The following is a 17,523-nucleotide window of genomic DNA, read 5'->3' as shown; positions in this document are numbered from 1 at the left end:
CTACAATTAAAACAATTAACCGCAGAATTAAAGCAAACCTGTCCGGCAATTTCTGTTGGCTTATCTGGGAGCCAGCTATAAGGGAGAAAAGCCGAGCTCTGTGATATATACATTTATATATAACTGGCATCAGAACTTGAGTAACCGTGCCCAGACACAGTGATCTCTAGTGTGAGAACACAGAAGACTGTCAATCATTGTGTGTGGGCAGGGTAAGCAGAAATCTCAATATCTCTTTTAGGAGTCCCGTCGGGATTACTCAGAAATCATGCTCTTAATAATATAATCCTACAGTATCTATCATAAGCTTTTCTCTGTCAATCTCCGGAGAAGCAGAAATTACTTGACAGATTTACTATAAACAGACTTAGGGTACATGTTCTATTCTACAGAGGCATAAATCACAAAGTGCTGTGTTGGGCTCTGGCCATCCTTTGCAAAATACTACAGACTAGTCAGCAGATTAGATGAGGACACTTTCAACAGATAGTCAACAGTCATCCTTTAAAGGCATTGGTCACATTTAGACCAATATTGAGAGACAAATGTTATTTTATAACAAGAAGTTGTACAATTTTTCAATATAGTTTCTGTATCAATTCCTCATGGTTTTCTAGATCTCTGTTTGCTGTCTTTCATTCTGCTTACTCATGGTTATGAGTCCATTGTCATGTGATATACGGTCAATAGTCATGTAATGAACACACAGATGTACAGCACGTCATCAGGCAGATTTCTGATTACTATGCTGTGGCTATAACAACCTTTGTACCTGTGTGATATCACATGACCATAGACTGATTGTTAACCACTAGAAATAAGCAGAATGAATGACAGCAAGCAGAGATCTAGAAAACCATGAAGAATTGATACAGAAAGTATATTGGAAAATTGTACAAATTTTTATTATACAAATAACATTTGTCTCTCAATATTGGTCTGAAAGTGGTCAACACCTTTAAATATGGTCTTGTTGTAGGTTTCTATTTTCCAGTAGTGCAAATGTACCACGTTACCATTACTCTTTCATAAGAGCATATTTGCTGTATTACATTGTACAAAAAATAGAGGCTAGAGCAAGCTTTGCCCAGTTTGACATGGAATCGCCATTGGTCATGTGTAAGATTGGTCTTTTCACTCCTTCTTCTCTGGTGTTTTGTTTAGCTCCCGGAAGCTGATATTAAACTCTTTGAACATCTGAATTAATATAACTCCAGTAGACACAGTCGTGAACCCACACAACATGGCCAAGAAGTCTACTGCTCCAACTTTGGTCCATTCTTGAAAAAGAATTGCAGTTGCGACCAGGACTATCGTTGTAAACGTAACATAATAAATAGCACTAAATATGCAAGAGTCATAGTCTTCTAGAGCTTTGTTAATATATCGAAACTGGATGAGAATGCTACACCCCAGGACTGCCAGGAGGCATACAAAAAGGTAAGTTGAGCTTGAGCTGCTTGGATTGTTGGTAAAAGCATCTTGAGCAAAAAGTCCAATGCCTTTGGTACAGGGGACAGTAAATGTACCTAACAGCGAGCACACACCTATGTAAACCATGATATTTTTCTTGCCATACACTGGGGAAAGCCAAAATATCAGCAACGTCAACATCAGGAGAACAAAACAGAGGTAACCGAGGAATACTGAAAGACATAAAATATAGAGTATTAATATTTCAGATAACATTTTTAAGAATACTGGTTATAGAGGACATTTCACCACCTCCACCACCTCTCTGTAATAGGTTCTGCTACTTATTCTGGTGCCGTTGAAGTTTTTTCTCTAATGCCCATTGTTCTTGAGCAATCATATTTGATAGTTTCAGCAAAATTATGCTCTCTACTGTAGGCGGGTCCTGGGCTGGAACAGAAAAACAGGGACCGCCATCTGACAGCATAACGGTGCTAAAACTAACAGAAATAATTGCTTAGGAACATTAGGGGCTAACGAAGAAACGCCAACTGGGCCCGAATCAGTGGATCAATGCCACTGAAGGATGCAAAGAGTTAAAGTTGCTTGAGGTGTGGAAGGCATTCTGTAACTGTCTAAGAAAACGGATAGCCCAATGGATGAGGCAGCCGCTAACCCTGAATCATGGTCTATTTATAACCATGACAGAAAAAGCAGGGTTAGGGACCAAATCAACAACTGAGCTATTAGATGTTACAGTCTGTACCTTAATCATTGTGTTTGGGTAATGCTGTGATAGGATTCTATTACTGTTTTTGTGTTACATTTAGATTAGCTGACTTAGAATTGTCACAATGGACATTTTGTGAAGTGGGTAGAGACCTAAAAATCAATGGATGTAAAAGAATCTAAGAAACTGTATGACAGGCATTTCCATTTCACTATATTTCTACCACCACGAACCAGGTCACCCAGCAATATACCTTTTCTGTGTCAGCACCAAGTAGATTAAAGGATTTCTATTCAACACATACTTTTATACCATTATATATATCTTGTTAATGTACACATTCATAAATATCAGCAGTTTCCTGTTCTATGAGAACTAGCGACCCTGATGATATATACAATTGAGATGTGTAGTGTCTTTGGAGTTATCTGATGGTGAAGAGCACAGGTGGTCAGCAAGCAGGAGAGAAGGGCCAGGAAGGGTATAACAAATAGGGCACCAAAAGTGAACTGAATATATGACATAATGAATGAAATAGAATACGTCCTTCACATTATCCTCATAGGAAAACAATATTTTACCAAACAAAATCTGGGGCCAAGATTTTAAAGAATATCAATAAAAAATAATTGTGTTAATGAAATTAGTATTATGAGTGTCCTATATTGAGCTGATCTTCCTCATGAGGATATATTCTGCTAGAGGTTTCTAAACTGGACCTACATGTTAGACGCAAATGTCAGCTGAACCAGACAATACAGGCAGAATCAGCTGACCATTTAATGTATAAGAGGGTGTTCTAACATTTTCCCCACATTAGGGCAGGGATTTCAGCATGCCCAATTCTTTGTTCTCAAGATAAATCTCTGCCAGAAGATTTTCTGAGTCCTGCTTTTGTCTCGGAAACAATAATAGCCAGAGATTGTTCTGGAGACCATGTGGAGAACGCCATGAAGAAGCTTTACAAAGGAACATCACCCTAGCCCTGCTTCCGGGATAATGGTCTTTAGCTCAGGTACACTAACAGCCCAGAGTTACACGGATTTAGTTGTGAAATCACTGGTGTGGTCATTTCTCCATTTCTCTCATTTGTAACAAGACAATTTCAGGCCACTTGTTGCTCGTGCTATTGTCAATAGCATGTAACTTCATTGAAGGTGAGAGCAACAAAACTAAGTTTTCCTTCTACCATTAAATACACCCTAGGACTGAAATTATTATGATAGAAAATACTACCCTAAAAAAAAAGCCCTGCAAAAGATACCTGGGGACAAGATATGCACAACTAATACACAATAGTTTGCAGGACTATGTAATATATAAAACCCACAATAGGAACCAATGACAAAGTTCCTATATAGTATCAATAAGTTGGAAGACTGACTGCGATAAAGGGAGAGATATTGCCTGGGACATAAATGTAGAGCCATACAATTCAATCTAACAAATACAGAGTTCAGCCATGTGATTAACCAACTACTGGCTAGAACTGGATCATTACCATCAATCATGCATGTGCTCAAAACAAATAACCCAGTCAGTGGCTAATATCAGTATCCCATTGGGGATTAATGATTAATATTCATATACAATATATCTGAGTTCAATGATAATAGCCACTGAAAGTGACTGCACTATACTGATATAGTCACTCCTAGTGAACATACCACAAGAAAGCCGACAGTGTGCTATACTCAGCGGACTATCGGCTTTCCCGTTATGTGCGCCTGGTGAAGAGCTATCGGTGCTGTTACCGTAGCTCTTCAGTGTCAGGAGGGCGTTCCTGACAGTCTGTGCGGAACGCCCCTTCTGACAGTAGAGTCCATAGCGCTGTACTGTCAGAGGGGGCATTCCTTACTGCCCAGCCATAACACTGAGTGGTGAGGAACACCCCTCCTTCCTCCTGACAGTACTCGCCCATAGACTAGTACTGGGGGGGCATTCCTCACCACGCAGCATCATCGCTGGGCAGTAAGGAACGCTCCCTCTGACAATACAGCGCTATGGACTCTACTGTCAGAAGGGGCGTTCTGCCCACTGTCAGGAACACCCTTCTAATGATCAAGAGCTACAGTAATGGCACCGATAGCTCTTCACCAGAGGCACATAATGGGAAAGTTGATAATGTACTGAATTCAGTGCACTGTCAGCTTTCTAGCTGTATATAAAACCGCAGGTGCCTGAGGACATGAAAGGTTCTCTTTAAGGTATAATTGCCGTGTTGGCACTTTGCGATAATTTAGTGAGTTTTGAGTTGCAGTTTGGGTATTTGGTCTCAAATAGGTTCTCCATCACTGCTCTATAGGAACTTTGTCATTGGTTCCATTGTTTCTTATTGTGGGTTTTATATGTTAAACCCACTCAGTTCCATAATCTCCAAACTATGGTATATTAGTTGAGCATATCCTGCCTCAGGTATCTTTTGCAGGGCTCTCTTTTTTAGGGCAGTATTTTGTATCATATTTATTTCAGTCCTGTAATAGTAGACATAAAAGCTTTTCTTTTGTTTTGTTACTCTCACCTTCAGTGAAATTAATCCTTTACCAGTGGTAGGTTCGCATCCATCAGTGAAGTTCACGCCAAGCATGTAAGAGTGCATATTTCTTCACGTGGTGCTTATACTCAATACAAAATAAATCAAAATGCTTTGAATATTTTGTTTCCATTTTCGATCATTTCCATATCTATCAATCCTGTAATTTCCATAATTCCAAGTCTTTTTCCTCTTGATGCTGCAGTTTCAGTGTTGAGTGTATAAGAAACAATACATTTCACAGCACTAGAAGTTTTCCATTGACATGTTTGTGAATTAGATTTGTATAATTACTGGAATTATATGATGGTTTAGGTGGAAATGACTCAGCTGATGCAGGCCCGAGTTCAATGCACTTTATTCAATCTGTTATTGTTATGCAGCTCTCATTTCATCATCATAAAGAGGATTCACAGCAAATTATACAGTACCCCACTACAAATTGTTAAGAATATTAGACGCTCCATAAGAGTTGTATTACCTGCATAACAGCAATTAGAATATTCATAAAATAGGGGATACATTATTTCATTTAGTAGAACATTATGTTTAATTTCCATTATAAAATTAAATAAGGTCACATTTTTGTCAGTATCCGGAGTGCAGATACTGAAGGGTTTGAGTGGTTACCATAGGAATTGCCTGGTTTCACCAGTGGATCTAAGGAAACACAGTGCAAACATGTTGTTGAATTTCCATCAAGGTGAACCAAATGCACCTCACCTACAGGAAATACCAAAGGTTGAGAGCCACAGGTCATGACTGAAATGTTGTGCATTTAAAACCTTTAGTGCAGGTCACTTATTGCAGTGGCATTTAGTCGCAGCATTTGGATAATAGTTGTTTAAATCTCATCCACTGTGCTGCTACTGTAGATTATAGTCAACCCTTCCCCTTTATTCCCAGCCTCATGGTATATTCAGATGGTGCACTTAAAACAGCAATGAAAATAAATGTGTTTTTACATGTAAAATGCGAGTGCTTCCAAAACACGTGGTTTTTCTGAAGAAGTTTTTGATACAGTTTTAAAGGGGTTCCTCCATTAAAGACTTATCTCCCATCCACTTTGTTAGGATTTCCAATCGTTAGGTACCCCATTGCTGAGGAGAACAAGGCACTGAAAGTCCCCTATGTCTCTGTCAGTGCACTTAAATGATTGGCGCTCCATTCACTGCTATGGGGCTGCCATGACTGTAATATCTGCATGGAACACTCTGCAATGAATGAAACACTGGTCACGCAAGTCCACTGATGTTTCATTCACATGGAGGAGACATAGGGGACTTTCAGTCCCCCGTTGTTGTGATCACTGGGGAACATGGCGGTCTACCCCCCAGGTTTGTGACTCTTATCACCTATTCACAGTGTCTTTAATGGGACAACCCCTTTAACCTCACTCAACTGCACTGTCTAAATTAGGGATTTGAGACCACAAATATAAATCTAACTTAATTTACAGATAATATGCTGTTGACTATCACCAATCCTTTGGTTTCTCTCCCGAACTTGATCAATACTATCTCCCGTTTTACGAAATTATTAGGCCTTAGACTAAATACATCAAAATCCAAAATTCTACAATGTAACATCCCTTCGGCCACTGCCAAGTTGATTGCCCTGAATTTTGGCTTTCAACCGAGAGATAAATATTTTCCCTGGTTAGGCATTAATTATTGCAACTCTTTAGAAGCCCATTTTAAAAGGAACTACGCCATGTTGATCTGAAGCACTGAAAGGACCTCGTTGCATGGCATTGCCCCACTCTCTCCTGGATAAGATGTGTCCACTCAGTTAAGATGGTTACCTTATCCCGTATTCTCAACTTTTTCCACATCCTCCTGACTCCGATGTCCTCCGCCTCCTTAGCATCCCGCCAGAATTAAATCTTAAACTTTATTTGGGTCTACAAGCGGCCACGTATACACTGGTGTGTTATGTATTTCCATAAGAGATTGGATGGGTTACCAGCGTCTCTTACCTTCATAAACATTATGTCTCCGCTAGGCTCTCCCTTAGACTAATTTTGGACTGCACAAGTATTGCACTTTTTCCGTTCTCCCACCCCACTCAATCCAGAAATCTCACCTACCAGCTTTGAGCAATTGTGCTGGTTTAGAGTGGCGGATAGAGGCTCTCTCACTTTCATATATGGTTTCTTTAACGCTCCACCCCCTGACCTTAAGCCTGACTTTATGGCTGCCTGGGAGCAAAACCTTGGCACTACCCTGACCCAAGTCCAAAGGATTGATTTAATACAAATAAAGTAGGTGTGATTTTAACACCACATTTATAGTTACTTTATTTATTTTTATTTATTTGGATAAGACTTCAAGCCTTCCCTATTTTATCTGTGCACATTCATGGTGTATTTTTCATATAGATGCACTAACTCCTTACTATATAATATTGTATCTACTGCCATGAGGTGTTAAATGCGGATTCAAATTTTCTCAGTTTATGTCTTATGTTGGTAATTTTTATATATATATACAAATAATAAAACATAATTTATTAGAATATATGTGTGCGGGATTTATTTCTAAAATTTTGTTTGCTAAATTCAACCTTAGGCTGAGGCCACGTTCCACAAACGCCTTTTCTTTTACTATAGATTTTGCTATGGTTTTTTGAGCCAAAGCCAAGGAGTGGAATGAGCAGAAGGTAGAATTATAATATCTTTTGTAGATATTCTTGGCTTTGACTCAAATTTTTTTTTGCAAACTCTGCAACATAAAAAGCTGCGTTTCCCCAGCGTGGGACCTTAGCCTTAGGCCCCTTGCAGACAACTATGGTCAGACTGCTATCCGTGTATTTCATGGATATCACACTGACCCATTCTTTTCTAAGGGCCCATACAAACGACTGTGAATTTCACGGTCCTGTGTGCAGGGGCGAAACTCCTGGCCGCAAAGTATAGAACAGGTCCTATTCCTGTCCTATTTTGCTTGCCCTTGCCTCTGTGGCTCTTATTAATTTAATGAAAGGAGCCGCAGAAACACGGCCCTGTGTGCCTCCCTGTGCTTTTAATTCACTGCCAGCCAGTTGCAGCACGGTTGTCTTCCACCGGCCTTAAAGGTGTTATCTAGGATATTTTAGTACTGAGGCAGCAAGCCAAAGAAAGTTAAACCTTAAAATAAATAAATAAAATACTGACCTCCTCTTTCACCAGTACTAAAAAATCCTGGACAAACCCCTTTAAAATGGCCATGGAGATTCGATTTTAGACCATCATCAACTGCCTACAATGAACTGTGGTTGATTGGTTGTACAAGCAACTATCCCAAACACACGAGCAAACCTTCCAATGAGCATTTGAATACCCCAGACACTTGGGAAAATAACAGATGAAAATTGTCCAAATTTGTACCATTAATATAAAAAATATAAATAAATAAAAAAAAAAGATAAAATCACAATGAAAATGGATTTAAATTATTGTTTGGCTAACTAGCACGTTTAGCATGAAACCTCCAGAAAGATAACTGTACCTGGGTTAGAAAGTTTTTCTTCAAACTCAGCTCGTGATGTTATACTTTCAGACTTGGGAGAGTGGATAATAAGGATAACAGAGCCCACACAGCTGAGGAGACATCCCAATTTTCCCAAGAAATTAAGCTTTTCTTTCAGCACATATGAGGCCAAGACCGACCTTCCAAATGTAAAACAAAATGAAGCCACATAAATTATTCAGGAATATAAAATGAGGTTTAGAATATAACATGATGTCCCGATGTAAGTGAAAGGCATTGCACATTTATACCAGGGGCTTTCCATAGAAAAGAATGACTGAAAACGTGGAAACTGCAAGCGAGAAGGAGCTAAATTACCTTTAGCATGTGGAGATAAGTAACAAAGGAACAAGATCTACATGTATAGAGCATTTGTGAAACCTTCATAGCTCAGCCATTTGCACTACAAGATTTATTTTTCCATAAATCACAGGAAGCTGTTATTGTCTGACATTTTACAGATACTGTATAAGCAATGCTCCCTCCTATGCCGCCCCTGCTATCTCTTGTGTCACCCCCTCTACCTCATAGATTGTAAGCTCCAGCGAGCAGGGCCTACAGTCCCATTGTGTGAAATGACTTATTACTCTGTAATGTCTCAATCTGTCTGTAGTTGAACATTACAAATTGTACTGTGCTGCAGAATATGTTGCGCTATATAAATAAAATGTATTATTATTATAATATTAGTATTATAGTGGAACTGAAGACTGGTTTCCAGTTTCTCTATTGACAAGCCTGCTATCTCACATTGCATTTGCTATCCCTCTCCTCACACCAATAGCCCTACATTCACACACAACCATGGGTGAAAACAGAGGTGAAAAATGTCTAAAATTTTTCATGGCCATTTTATACCCAAGGGGCACTCATTTTCCCAAATACCTCATACATATCAGCACATGGAAGGATCTGTGAAAATGGACAAAAATAGAGCATAAGCTGTATTTTGATAGTCTGTCACAGCGGACTGTCCAAATATCGGTCATGTTAGTGGCCATTCGCAGACAGTCTAATTAATATGGCGGTCATACAGTCAATTCTCACTCCTGTGTGAATATAGGGCAACACTGCACTGAAAGAAACTGCCTGCTTGAATCAGTGCTGATGCTGCTGCGATCAAAGAACTTTATTAGCTAGATGGTTCAAAGGTTTGCAGTAATTTGCTATACTTTTCTCCATTCTTCCATTCTTAAATGACTGGAGTGAGCAGCCTGCAAGTAAATGAAGCTTATAAATGGAATATAGCGCTTTCACTTTTTTTTTTTTACTTTAGATTAAAATCTTTAATTAATACAATCTCAGCTAGAAATCCTAACATGTTTTTAAGTGGATCTCTGAGGTAGCATTTACTAAACATCAAATGGCAATCAAATTTATTTATTTGGCTTACTTATACTGTCTCATCATATTCCGCAGCACCTTATGGAGATATTGCCAAAGGGGAATTCTACTAGCGCGATTAACTACTTTTTTGGCTAAGGCCCACGTATTGAGCAGCAGCCAAAAATTTGCGGACTTTCTGCTTCTATTATACGTATAAGGAAAACTCCAGCGCTTTCATAGGTATGACATGCTGCAATTTATAAAACGTCGAGCGCTTTTGAAAATTGACTTTTTATGCACTGTGTGGATGGGATTAGCCATAATCCCATCCACTTTACAGGTAATATAAAACACTGCAATTTTGCAATGTGGGCCTGAAGCATTTTTTGCAGAAAGTCAGCAGAAGAATTCCACTCCTGTAATTAACTACTTTTTTGCTAAGGCCCATGTATTGAGCAGCAGCAGCAAAAAAAATCTGCGGACCTTCTGCTTCTATCATACCTATAAAGAAAATGCCAGTATTTCCTTAGATATAATTGACATGCTGTGACTTATTTTGCAGCTTTTCTGGTGCTGATTTTTTTTTTTTAACTTTGCAGGTACTGTAAAATGTGGCGTTTTCGCAACGTGAGGCCAGGGCCTTAATGTATTTTGGAACTTCCTATCTTCAGTGTGCCGACTAGGGTGCCATTTCACACTCCCACTTTAGAAAAAAAAAAAATAGCAAATCGACTTACCCAAAAGGAATGCCCAGAGCACCCAATGGAGTTACCAGCACAGCTGGAGCAGCTGTATAGGCAAGGAAATTTCCAATCTGCCCTAAAGCCACTAGAATAAAGTCAATATATAGTTAGAAGACAAGTATGTGCCTTACTAGGTTTAAAAAAAAAAAAAAAAAAAAATTATATATATATATATATATATATATATATATATATATATATATATATATATATACACACACACACACACACACACACACACACTTATACAGACACATACAATTGATTTAAGAATATATTTATCCCTTTCAGAAATTCAGAATTCAATTACGCTTTACATAAGTAGTTTAACTAGTCAGATCATTGATACCATGTTTAGCTGGAGTTCACACAGTGCTTTTTTGCTCTAGATCTGTGCACATTTTTTTAATTACAGTGATGAGTGGCACATGTTACCATGCATCTCACCAGTGGTGGGATTCACATTTTTTTAACAACAGGTTCCATTGGGGGAGGTATAGGTGTAAGGCAAAGGCGGTGAAATCTTTCAGGAGTTTCCCCTATAGCACAAAGCGACCAAGAGTGTTACCTAATATTAAAATATATATATATATATATATATATATATATATATATATATATATATATATATATATATATATATATATATATATATACACACACTCACCGGCCACTTTATTAGGTACACCATGCTAGTAACGGGTTGGACCCCCTTTTGCCTTCAGAACTGCCTCAATTCTTCGTGGCATAGATTCAACAAGGTGCTGGAAGCATTCCTCAGAGATTTTGGTCCATATTGACATGATGGCATCACACAGTTGCTGCAGATTTGCCGGCTGCACATCCATGATGCGAATCTCCCGTTCCACCACATCCCAAAGATGCTCTATTGGATTGAGATCTGGTGACTGTGGAGGCCATTGGAGTACAGTGAACTCATTGTCATGTTCAAGAAACCAGTCTGAGATGATTCCAGCTTTATGACATGGCGCATTATCCTGCTGAAAGTAGCCATCAGATGTTGGGTACATTGTGGTCATAAAGGGATGGACATGGTCAGCAACAATACTCAGGTAGGCTTTGGCGTTGCAACGATGCTCAATTGGTACCAAGGGGCCCAAAGAGTGCCAAGAAAATATTCCCCACACCATGACACCACCACCACCATCCTGAACCGTTGATACAAGGCAGGATGGATCCATGCTTTCATGTTGTTGACGCCAAATTCTGACCCTACCATCCGAATGTCGCAGCAGAAATCGAGACTCATCAGACCAGGCAACGTTTTTCCAATCTTCAATTGTCCAATTTCGATGAGCTTGTGCAAATTGTAGCCTCAGTTTCCTGTTCTTAGCTGAAAGGAGTGGCACCCGGTGTGGTCTTCTGCTGCTGTAGCCCATCTGCCTCAAAGTTCGACGTACTGTGCGTTCAGAGATGCTCTTCTGGCTACCTTGCTTGTAACGGGTGGCTATTTGAGTCACTGTTGCCTTTCTATCAGCTCGAACCAGTCTGGCCATTCTCCTCTGACCTCTGGCATCAACAACGCATTTCCGCCCACAGAACTGCCGCTCACTGGATGTTTTTTTCTTTTTCGGACCATTCTCTGTAAACCCTAGAGATGGTTGTGCGTGAAAATCCCAGTAGATCAGCAGTTTCTGAAATACTCAGACCAGCCCTTCTGGCACCAACAACCATGCCACGTTCAAAGGCACTCAAATCACCTTTCTTCCCCATACTGATGCTCGGTTTGAACTGCAGGAGATTGTCTTGACCATGTCTACATGCCTAAATGCACTGAGTTGCCGCCATGTGATTGGCTGATTAGAAATTAAGTGTTAACGAGCAGTTGGACAGGTGTACCTAATAAAGTGGCCGGTGAGAGTATATATATATATATAACATATTCAAGGGTAAGACAGCCAGGATGCCCACAGATCAGCTATTCTGAGACAGTATGGCTACCAGTAATGTTAACATGCCGGAAGCAGTGTTGGTTACCCTCTACAATGTAAACTGCTGCAGTACCTAAACCCACTACTACAAATTGAGTGATGAGTGAGCAGTGCAACTCTTGGCATGTTAACATTACTCATTGTCACACTATTCTGGGACAGCTGATCTGCAGGGGTCCTGTTGGTCGGACCCCCGCACATATAATATTATTGGCCTATCATAAGGCCATCAATATTAGAAAGGTGCATAACTCCAGTAAGACTAGGGTTCATACAGCAGAAAATTAATAGATGTTTGAGGTGTACAACTACATCAGATTCCACTTCATGTTCAGGTCCTCCAGGGCCCCCCAGTGGAACTAAAGCAGAAATTTGGCTTCCATATTGGCTTTTCCGTGTTGATTAGGCTCAAATGAATTAACCCAATCAGCGGGGTGTCTCACAACGCCGACTCTGTGGCTGTTTCAGCAGCAATATTGAGCTGGACACTTATTTTTTCTGCATCCTACTTTGATCTTTGTCTGCCATTGAAAACAATGGAGCTGACTTTTCGGCATGAACATACAGTGTACGGTCCCCCACATAGTGGCCCTGATACAGTACAATGTTCACCATGTAATGTCCCCCATACAGTAATGTCTCTATATAGTAGTCCTCATAGAGTATACTGTCCCCTATGCAGTAATGTCCCCATGTTATATATATGTTTTTGCTACGAAAGATGGGTCAGGGCTTATTTTCAGGGGATGGCTTATTTTTTTTTTCCATGAACAACAATCCACATTTATTCTTTAGCAAAAATAATAAATAAATCAACATTTATTCAAATAATATCATGTACCCATATAGTTGCCTGTGTACAGTATAGTGACTCCATATAGTATACTGTCCCCCATATAGCGGATCTCATACAGTAATGTCCCTATATAGTGGACCCCATACAGGATAATATGCCTCATACAGTTCTTAGTATTAACCTATCTTCTTCCAGTCTACGCCGTTCTGCTGTTCCCCTGTGCACTGCTGTGATGATATGCATCCGAAGCAGGAGGAACCAGGGAGCAGAGATATAAGTACATTCATTAATGTGGCCTGCAGCATACAAGTCAAAAAGTGATAGGGTAGGAAGCCCCAGCTCTTTCCATCAACAGAACCAGGTCGGAGCTTCTCTTCTCCCCATTTCTGTGATCCAATTTGTAATTATTTTTTTTATTATTATTATTTTTAATGTAGATTGTGAGCCCCACATAGAGCTCACAATGTACATTTTTCCCTATCAGTATGTCTGGAATATGGGATGGAAATCCATGCAAACACGGGGAGAACATACAAACTCCTTGCAGATGTTTTTTTGCCCTTGGTGGGATTTGAACACCAGGACTCCAGCGCTGCAAGGATGCAGTGTTAACCACTGAGCCACCGTGTGGCCCCATCCAATTTGTAATTTTAACAACCAGATTGGCAGAACTGGTTGCATCCCACTTGTATGCTAACAGTCAGAACACCAGAGGTTTTCAGTTTAATGACCATTGACAGCATAGTAATATGTGCTAGGCTTTACTGCAACTGAAAACGGCATGTATTTCTTCAACAAACCCCCCTCCCCCCAAAAAAAAAACCCCAAAACCCCCCCCAAAAAAACCCCCCCAAAAAAACCCCCAAAAAAACCTGTGTAAACCCAGCCTAAAACAAAACAAAACAAAAACATGTGCAGAATGTTAACAAAAAGGGTTGGCTTGTGTGCCCTGTTATGATATATGGATGTCATTTTACCAAACCCATGTAGCTGCTGGGTAGAATCATCTTACATATGACTGGTAGCCATGTAGTACTACATTTGCGGTCTGTAAACACTGCTGACCATGGCTTTCTAATAACTTTTTGCCAGGGGTGCAACTCCTTGGGTAGTTAGGTGATCATCCCAGGGCTGAGTTCAAAAAGAGGTTGATGGGACATCACTTTAATTATTTTGTAATTATATCAGTGACTTACTTGTGATTGTGCCTATCCACCATATCAGGTCTGTAAGGTAAGACACACCTACAATTAAAAAAAATAAAAATTATATATATTACACAGGGAATGATAATGAAATACGCATAATGCACTGCAATTCTCGTGAAAAAGTCTAATATATTAATAAATAATAATAATAATAATAATTAGATAACTAATTATGGATTATTTACTAACATTTCTCAAGGATAATCAAGGTTCACTGCTTCATAGGACAATTATTTGTTGTTTTCCAATGGATCAAAAGTAACAGTGACAAACTGTGTTAAAGGGGTTTTAGGGATCCTGGGAAATTTTCTTACTGATGACCTATTTTCAGGATAGCTTCTGATACCCAGAAGCATGTAGAATAGCTGATTGTTGCAGGTCTTGTTATCTGACCCCCATCTATAGGATACCTAATCCTGAGCATAGGTCATTACTATGTGAACTACCCAGGGACCTGGAAAACAGTTTTAACTTAAAAAGGACTTGCCAGCTCTACTAAACTAGAAAGTCAAAGTCAGAAAAAAATTACCGATTGACTGTGATTTCAAAATAAAATGATTATTTTATTATCATATTATACAATTATCAATATTGTATAATATATTAGATGTATAGTATGCCACATATTTACTTTCATAGGAATTCAAAAACTAGCTTTTTAATGGAATAGACGCTATTTGCTTCTGACTGATCGTGCCATTTATAAAGGAGTTGGAGTCACACAGAGAGTCGGACTGTAGAGTACTGTAAGGAGGGGGGCATTTCTCACAGCTCAGCATCATGGCTGGGCGGTAAGGAACGCCCCCTGAGACAGTTCAGAGCTATGAACAGTTCTGTTGAGGGGGTGGGGGCGCTCCTCACAGCCCAGGAACGCCCTTCTGACAGTGAAGAGTTACTGGTAACGTCACCGATAGCTCTTGCCCCCAGGGCACAGAACGAGAAAGCAGATGGTGCGCTGAATTCAGCACACTGTTGGCTTTCTAGCGGTATATAAAACTGCATGTGCCCGTGGACATGAAAGATGCTCTGTAATAGTTACATTTTGTTCATTAACAAAATGAAGTGAATGAACAAAAGAGAAATCTAAATCAAATTAATATTTGGTGTGGCCACCCTTTGGAGGAGGAGTCCTAGAGTTGATGATATGGCCCCCACAGAGCTCTGATCTCAACATCATCGAGTCTGTCTGAGATCCCATGGAGACACAGAAGGATCTTAGCAAGCCTGCTTCTACAGAAATTTTGAAGAAACAACCTGTCAAGTTCCATTAAAAACTGTGTGCAAATATACCTAGAAGAATTGATGCTGTTTTGAAGTCAAAGGGTAATCACACCAAATATTGGTTTGATTTAGATTTCTAATTTGTTTGTTTACTTTTCCTAGCAACTTTTTTTTCCTAACAACTTTTCCTAAATGAATAGTGCATTTAAATATTAGACACTTTGTAATATATCTTATTAAGAATATCTGTTTACTTCTCCACCCAGCTGGCGTTCACACTACCGTTGGATGTCCGTTCTGATAGTGTCTGTAAAACATTATCGGACACTAACTGATGTTAATGTGTCAAGGTTTTTTTTTAACTGATCCTTTTAATGCATTTCTCTATACAGTGCATTTATTTGCTGGGTTTTTTTTATTTCTGCTTTCTGAACTTGCGCAGCGAAAGAACGAACAGCAATAACGGACAGTATAACAGACGGCCGTCTATTACTGTCTGTAATAGACATTAATGTTAAAAAATAACGAATGCTTGTCTCAGTTGTTAATTGGCTGACTGGGGATTCCGGGCTATTACCAATGGGGACCAGTAAATGGAAAACATTGGGAACTAGGCAGTGTGGAAATGGTCACTAACTTTTCAGACAACTTATTTAATAGGCATCTCATTTAATCAAGCATGCGATTCTGACCCCAAATCAAATGAACTTTAATTAGAAATGTTGCTGCATTCTGAATAAAAAATCTCTAGTGTTCCTATGGGCTGTTTCTCCTCACAGACTCCGCAGACTGCTTTTGCCATGGAAGTGAATGGAGCAGGGGTGCATCTTTATCCACCATGGGTAGTAGACACCCAGTTTTCAGGATCAGTCGGGGTCTTATTGGTGGAGCACCACTGCGCAGCAACTTACCCTTTGAATATAGGATAACTCCTTAATTTAATAATAACCCTTTTAAAAATGCAATCACCTCAGCAATGACAACTGTCAAAGGTCCTGCTCAACAGACCACAAATAATGAAAGTTGAAGCTGCATATGCATCAGCGTATGTAACACAAATCTACCATACAAGCAAGCATTAGTGTGTATATTAGGGTAAACACATGAGCATTCTTGTGCTGTTTTTATTGCCCTACATGACAATATTTCAGGTCTTAGGATAGCAATGTAAACTTCTGCAGCTATGATGACATCAGGAGAGTATGCCAGTCTATGTTCTGTACTGGAAAGGGCACAGGAATGTGGAGAAGACATATAGGTCAACCAGAGAAGGAATCCACAAAGATGCTCTGAGATGCCATTCGACACAGAAGCTTTGTTGCAGCAGTCTCTGTGAAAGGCATGCTGGGTATTGTGGTACACACAGAGGGAGGTCAGGCTGCTAGTTGTAGGCACTGCAGTCAGTGAGCCCCTTACCAGCTCTGCGCAGGGCTGCTACTGCATCAATGTGTGGTTGCCAACAAGACTCTAGAGGCTGCTACATATATAATATCTCCTGCAAGACAAGACTCCCTAGGACTGGCACACTGCCCTCCCTTACCTCTTGTGCGGGCTCTCAGGATGCCTTTCTTCTGCAGTACGAACGTGGAGCCATTCAGCAGACTGGAGAAAACTGCCACACTCAGCCCCAGTAAGGGCAACTCAGCCTGGAAGTCCATGCTGGCAATGCTGGTGTTGTGCTGTCACTCCCCTGCCTGTAGCCTTGTCATGCTCCCTCTTCCTGACACCCGCAGCATGTCAGTCCCCTTCCGGTATCACCCGTCCTGTCACTTTCCTGTGCTCTACACAAACTCACACACATACCGCTCTCTGCTCTATACTGCCATTGGGATATGCGGGCTCATTTTTTTTTTTTTGTTCTAACTTTATTGCTATAACACAATATTACACAGCGTGCACGTTCCTGTTCTACAATTGTTTGCAAACACGAAGTGGTACCATAGAGCCACTGCGGCCATTACTCTGATGTTAGGAAGGCTTTAGAAACAGAACAAATCACGACACATATATTTCCATTCAGTCCATTTCCATTCAGGGTTTGTATTTTGAAGCGTTTTTTACACGTGTCATTTAGGGAGCATGTTTTGGAACG

General features: G+C 39.9%; 1 protein-coding gene across 1 annotated transcript; it reads right to left on the bottom strand.

Annotated features, from left to right (window-relative positions):
- Positions 1-967: 967 nt before the first annotated feature.
- Positions 968-17,257, bottom strand: NIPA1 (NIPA magnesium transporter 1). Its single transcript, XM_075262817.1, has 5 exons — positions 16,972-17,257; positions 14,199-14,246; positions 10,249-10,339; positions 8,165-8,325; positions 968-1,646 (listed from the first exon to the last, which is right to left on the bottom strand). Exons 1-5 carry the CDS (start codon positions 17,087-17,089, stop codon positions 1,135-1,137), a joined length of 930 nt encoding a protein of 309 aa, XP_075118918.1. The 5' UTR covers positions 17,090-17,257; the 3' UTR covers positions 968-1,134.
- Positions 17,258-17,523: the final 266 nt, after the last annotated feature.

This window comes from Leptodactylus fuscus, chromosome 2, assembly GCF_031893055.1.
Source record: "Leptodactylus fuscus isolate aLepFus1 chromosome 2, aLepFus1.hap2, whole genome shotgun sequence".
Taxonomy (NCBI): Eukaryota; Metazoa; Chordata; class Amphibia; order Anura; family Leptodactylidae; genus Leptodactylus; species Leptodactylus fuscus.
This window is presented reverse-complemented; position numbering and strand designations above follow the sequence as displayed.

What these genes read in the sequence shown, in the direction of transcription:
- NIPA1 (XM_075262817.1), bottom strand. Translation starts at nt 17,089, where the DNA reads ATGGACTTCCAGGCTGAGTTGCCCTTACTGGGGCTGAGTGTGGCAGTT. An exon ending in GCTCTGGGCATTCCTTTTGG is followed by an intron (nt 8,326 to 10,248) that starts GTAAGTCGATTT and finishes TACATTTGGAAG; the next exon opens with GTCGGTCTTGGCCTCATATG. An exon ending in AGAAAAACTTTCTAACCCAG is followed by an intron (nt 1,647 to 8,164) that starts GTACAGTTATCT and finishes TATGTCTTTCAG; the next exon opens with TATTCCTCGGTTACCTCTGT.